Below are 6,357 nucleotides of genomic sequence, written 5' to 3'. Positions count from 1 at the left end.
AATCCAACAACAAATCCAACATGTTGCTGAAGAAATAAATCAGTTTTCGGTTAATGCAGCTTAGTGAGGAAAAGGGAGCGCTTGTTTGATGCAAGGCATCTTACTGCTAATGCAAACACAGCAGAATCATTGTCACATGAGACTGAGATCACACAAATCTAAGCCATGCTCACAAAACAATTTCTCATGCAGCCTTAATGTAGATCTCAAATGTATTTTTAGTTGTACAGATTTACTACAGGGTTGTCTTTTTCCTTTTTTTTTAATGAAACATTTAATTAAAAAAGTATATTTTTGTTTTTCTGTTTGGTGCTTGGGGTGGGGCTCTTCCATCTTGGCCTGAATTTGCATGTTTTCACCAAACCATCTTCAGTCTGCACTGTCAGTTGTTCTCAGTTTCAAAATGTATTGGGTATATTTGGATGACCAATCGGCCTGCTTATGGATACCTTTTTATTTTGATTTCATATTATTTAAAGCTTTAAAATGCTCTGCGTCTTCTGGTTAGACATTTCCATCCATTTTTTTTTTCTGTTGCCTAACCTGAAACATCATATGTGAATGCCTGAAGGAACAAGGCAGCATCTGCAAACATACTGTACAAAGCAAAGTTTATGTACACTTAAAACTCGATGTTTCATAACTACACAGTGCTACAGAGTGTTTGAAACAGTTTTCCATTTTGTGTAAATACAGTATGTATGCTACTTTTATGAGAAGTGGCAATGCCTTTTTTTCTATTTTCCTGTTCTTCCCTCACTGAAGTTGATTTTGGCACCTCATGTTGTGTATGTCTGATTAGACATTTTGAACCTGCATATTGACTTGCTGTAAAAAAGAAAATAAACATTTATGTACAGGGGTTATTAATTGTAGTTTGGAAATATTTCTGCACTGATGTATCAGACAAACCTGTATGTAGTATATGGCGGCTGTGTTGTACAGTTCAGTGTCTGTTTACTTTCCATGGGAAGCCGAGTTAATGCACTTATTCAGTAAAGTAACAGGTAAAACAGCGTTTCAGGTCACTTAGTCTGAAACTTAATACAAAGACCACTACAACATAAATCAACAAACCGTTATTTATAAAGAATAGGTTTATTAGTGCATCTAGCTGTGGAATAGCAGACAACTTTATAAACTACGAACAGTGTTCATGTATTTGTATTTTTAGATTTGTACCATTTACTGTTCTAGCTGAAAGCAGTGTGAGCCTGGTCTTCAGTTGACTTTTTCAAAGTACTTCTTAGATCCTTCTGGGGTTGGTATGATCTGAAAAATAGTGATTCTAGATGAGTTTTCAAATAACTTCCACTGTGTCCAACTTACATAAGACTGACACACAATAGCTTATTCAAACTGCATCCTGAGTGCGCACACACACGATCCTTAATGTGACAAAGTTAAACAGTGGGACGCATGGGTTTGAAACGGGTGCTAACAGGAACATTTATATTTTAGAGTCGCATAGGCTGAAATGTGTCTTGGGGTTAAATGAACTCACCGTTGGGGACTTAGGGGTCCAGCTGGCCGGACACACCTCTCCATGGGTCTCCACAAACTGGAATGCCTTCACCAGACGAAGAGTCTCTTCCACAGAACGGCCCACGGGCAGGTCGTTCACACTCATGTGTCTCACCACACCATTTGGGTCGATGATGAACAGGCCCCTGAAGGACAATTATACAAAAAATGAATTATCAAGCAGCTTCTTAAATAGCTGTAGTGAAGTTCTCTACAAAACATTACAGACAAAACAAAAAAAGTACAAACTGTCATAAGGCAATAATCTGAACAGGAGGTTCAGAAATATTAACAGTAATGTGAGTAATGGTAAAACACAAACTGAAATAAATACCAACTCTGCTCCAACTGAACAATGTTGACACTGTATGTGTATGAAATATTAGTTATATTATGCAATGTTGCCATATATAAATATAGAGAAGACAAAAAACATCTGGATTGGACAAAGAGTTGTCAATAAAAGCCTTAAAAAAAAAAAAAAAAAAAAGGTTACTGTCCCACAACAAAACTATGATATGGTATCACCAAAATACCAAAAATGTTCTATGACAAGTAGTGCCAGATCAACGTGATGGTAGCCACGTCGTGACAAATACCAGCAGCAGCTGTTCAGTGATGAGTCCTTCAGGGTTCTTATCACATCTGCACACATTTCTGCTGGTTTATCTTTATTGTATTTTACCAGCAAGTGCTAATAAGACTACATCACACACAACTACAGTACGAATACCCTTGAGCTGGGTTTGAAACGCTGAATTATAAGTAAACCGTGAAAAAGGTGGCTTTGGACTCACTGTTTTTCTAAAGCACCCAATGGCCTACCTCAGTGCGATCCCTGGACCCTCCAGCAGCACCCCATAGTCCTTAGACATCTGCTTATTGAGGTCTGAGAGCAGAGGGATGTGAATGTGGCCCAAGCCTCCTGCCTGATAAAGCAATTTTTTATTTATTTTAGCATTACAAAGAATTGCAAACACAAAAGACACCATACTTTGCGATTAATCATCATCATCAGCTCCTTTGTGGCCCGCTGAATGAAACACCACGGTGAATTCAACTTTGCCCCATGTGTGTTACTCAAACACGAAACAGGGATGTGTACCTTGCGTGGAGTGTTGATCCATGCTAGGTGGGTGAAGTGAGAGTCAACAGACACACCCACTACCTCACAGTTGATGTCATGGAACTCACTGGCCTTGTCGCTGAATGAGATGATCTCTGTTGGACATACGAAGGTGCTGCAGTAGGAAACAAATACAATGTTCACTGACCCAGCCACAAAATAACCACAGTACATCTGCAGAGCACTGATGACGAGGAGTTGGAATTATTTTTATTCAGTAATCAGAAGAGTTCTGTGAAATTTCTATTGCTCATCAGCAGAAGTACTTGAAAATCTTCCATTACTTGGTGCACATTTAAATCAAAGCCATCATGTTATTCACTCCATCTCCTCATGCAGGGCTGAGAATCACTAGCAGTACTCACAAATCCAGTGGGTAGAAGAAGAGGACCAGGTATTTGCCCTTGAAATCACTTAGACTCATCTCCTTGAACTCTCCATTGAGGACGGCTGTGCCGTTAAAAGCAGGAGCAGGCTGAGTGACAGCAGGGGCCCATCTGGAGGAGCCTGATACACAAGAGTCATCACAATAAGCTCTCACTGTAATATAAAAACACTGATCCATGTAGACAACTTCTAACAGGGGCACTAAAAAGTGCAAAACACAGGACATGCAATCAGTTTGAAACTCCTGTTTAACAACTTGTTGCAAAGTAGAGTGAATAAACAAAGTATCAGTGTTAACTGCACAAAACCTTAAATGAAATAGATTACATGAAGTCACTACTATGTTCAATTCGATGGTCAAAACTCCAGGCATTTTGATAAATATAAAATAAATGTTCACATATAAATTATTTTGTCAAATTAGTTCACTGCCCTAAATAGAAATTTAAATTTTAAATGATATTGCATATATTTCCCTTATTGTCATATGCAGTGGCTTCACCAGTGTTCAGACCCCTTCATTTTTTGCACACTTTGTTCAATTCACACTGCAGGTCAGGACAAAAAAAGTCATGAAGTCTCAGAAACTCTGCAGACCTCTGCGAGAAAACTGGTGAGGGACAAATCGGGGCATGGCTACACAACCACATCTGAAGCTCTGAGTGCTCCCAGGAGCACAGTGGCCTCAATAACTGTGAAATGGAAGATGTTTGGAGCCACCGGGACTCCTCCTCGAGTCGTTTGTCCGGCCAAACTGAGTAACCAGACAGGAAGAGCCTTGGTCAGGGAGATCACCAAGAACCCAAGTCACTCTAACAGAGCTTCATTCATCATTTACAAAGACAAAGTCTGGCATGAGCGCACTCTGGTTATAATTTTACTGTCTAAGAATGTAGACACAACGAGATGTCCTCATGTACAGAACACTGTGGCGTGAAGACTCTCTGCCATACTCTGATAAACAGGCACCAGATAGACAGCAACACAGGAGCACCCAGGCCAGCACCCACCTCTCTCTCTGCTGTGGAGTTGGGACAGTAATTAAACCAATATCAAACATGGAAAGTATCTTTAAAATAACATTACACTTGATTCATAAATGAATTTGTAAAATTTCCATCCCAAAAGCCTGTATAGTGACTGGAAGCTGTAACTTCTGCTACAGGGGCTTCTACGAAGTACTGAATCACAAGTCTGAATATGTTTTCAAAAGAGAGTTGTTTTTCTTTTTTTTTTTTAATTTGCAAACATTGTCAAGACATGTTTGGCATTATGGAGTCATTATGAATGTAGATCAATGAGCAAAAATGGCAGTTTTATTGATTTAAACTGAAATCTCTATAACAAAGTGTGCAAAATATGAAACCAGTGAATATTTTCTGTAAATCAATAACAGAGAATCATTCAGGATATTAATGCAAAAATATAATGCAAGTGCAAAATTTTACTTGACATTGTGTGATTTAGGTTGTGTACATACTGGTGTGGCAACAGGCCCGGTGAAGTGCAGGAGCAGTGAGGAGTCTTGCAGCCCCCGAGGCTCCATGCTGATAGGCTGCGCTGACTTTCAGCCCTCCTGCTGCAACACGTGCCTACGAGAACACATCGATCAGTCAGTGCACTGAATAACACTATGTACAGTTTGGTGAGGAACTTGACATCACTGCTTTTGTAAAGCTAACTGACCATGTTTTGTGTCCTCAACTGGAGGACAAACACATCAGTCAACAGTTTTAAAACTTAGAGATGTCAGTTCAAGGGTATGTAATGCATCATGTCCGAACCAGCTGAATTCACCATGAAGGGAAAAGATGCCCCTCCTTTAGTGTTTTCTTTTTCTGCTACCACCTCGGAGTCTGGAGAGCAAAGGTCATGCTGTGCAAGATGCTCAAGAGTTTAAAGGTAAGGCTGGCGATCCTGGAAAAACCAGCATGAAGCTTGATTTTGAAAGTAGACAACCAAAGAAATCCCACCCTTTTGTTCTGACTTCTCTCCAAAGCCACTCCTCCAAAGCACAATGCACACTGCGACACGCATTGCCTGACTACTTACTTACAGATTTCAGGAAAATAACAAGTGCCCCCAAACAAAAACAAAACAAAGCTGATGACACTCCTCCCAGCAGAAATATGGCCACCATGGTGCCACTTTTCAGACCCTTTTTCTCAGTTGTTGTCATCATTCAAAAGCCACACCAATGTTAATTTTGGTTTTACTTCTTGCAGCATCCAACTCCCTTTTAGTTGTAACTTTCTCAAACTCTGGGCAACTCTGGTTCATAGCTAAACTACTTTAGCCCTGGCTCACAGCTGGTAACTAGCCTTAGAGGTCCGGGCCTGTGACTTCAGTTTTTCACTTTGATTTTTAGTGTGATTGAATAATACTATTATACTAATACTAACTATACAATGCACATTAGTAAAGTTTCAACTTGAATAATTTGTTCATCAACATCAGATGTGTGATTTAAGTGTTCCCTTAATTAGTTTGACCAGTGTATTTAGAGATACAGAGTTTTCCTTTTAGGGTTTCCTTTTTATTTTAAAAGGGTATACATGAATGCACATGATATGTAATATTTAAACTACAACAGGATCCATATAACCACATTTGAATTATGCAGAAGCATGAACTACTTTATGCAGTTAATCTACGCCTAAATGTAGTTTGAGTTGCACAGGTGAAACATGCACCTGTGTTACAATGATCAAACACAACAAAACAGTTTACAGGCAAAAGGTTTAAAGTGTCATATCAACAATAGTTTAATTTGAAAAAACACTGACTGTTGTCACAGCTGGTGTTTTACATCAGCTGCCTGGGAAAAAACACCTGCTATAAAGTCACTAATTGCCGCTACTAAAGAAAAGCATACTAAAAATAAGTAGGCTAAGCTGTGCCTGCATCCTGCACAACCTGTTTGGGGATTTCATGTTAGATGTGTCAGCTGCATAACATTGTTACTGTTATTCTATAAACTATGAAAATTCAGTTGATTTTTTTTTCCAGGATAAAATGTGACACGACACAACGCCCACTGTGGAAAAGGTCTATTGCATAACATATATAGTCACTGATAAAATGTAACAACAATCATGAAAATGCAAACAATAATACGAAAATATTATTTAAGTAATTCTTATATATCATATTTGTCTCACGCAAAGGCCGCGGGCCAGAGCTTGCCACCAGTGTCAGTTGGTCCTCTGGTTCAAATGTGCGCCACATGCAACATGACAGCGCCACAGTTAATTATCAATACCCGCTATCAGCGCTCGTTGCTTACTGACGAGTGAAGACCGAATGACGGTGAAAGAGTG

General features: G+C 39.3%; 1 protein-coding gene across 1 annotated transcript in view; it reads right to left on the bottom strand.

Moving 5' to 3' along the window:
* Positions 1 to 1,079: 1,079 nt before the first annotated feature.
* Positions 1,080 to 6,357, bottom strand: part of prdx3 (peroxiredoxin 3) — a 5,435-nt gene continuing 157 nt past the window's right edge. The window contains exons 2-7 of the mRNA XM_020600276.1: positions 4,518 to 4,629; positions 3,016 to 3,157; positions 2,630 to 2,765; positions 2,350 to 2,453; positions 1,505 to 1,670; positions 1,080 to 1,272 (exon numbers count right to left, since the gene is read on the bottom strand). Of these exons, the coding sequence (XP_020455932.1) occupies positions 1,222 to 1,272; positions 1,505 to 1,670; positions 2,350 to 2,453; positions 2,630 to 2,765; positions 3,016 to 3,157; positions 4,518 to 4,629 (711 nt within the window). The 3' untranslated portion in view covers positions 1,080 to 1,221. The remainder of the gene's footprint in view (positions 1,273 to 1,504; positions 1,671 to 2,349; positions 2,454 to 2,629; positions 2,766 to 3,015; positions 3,158 to 4,517; positions 4,630 to 6,357) is intronic.

This window comes from Monopterus albus, unplaced genomic scaffold (genome assembly GCF_001952655.1).
Source record: "Monopterus albus unplaced genomic scaffold, M_albus_1.0 scaffold3.1, whole genome shotgun sequence".
NCBI lineage: Eukaryota > Metazoa > Chordata > Actinopteri > Synbranchiformes > Synbranchidae > Monopterus > Monopterus albus.
This window is presented reverse-complemented; position numbering and strand designations above follow the sequence as displayed.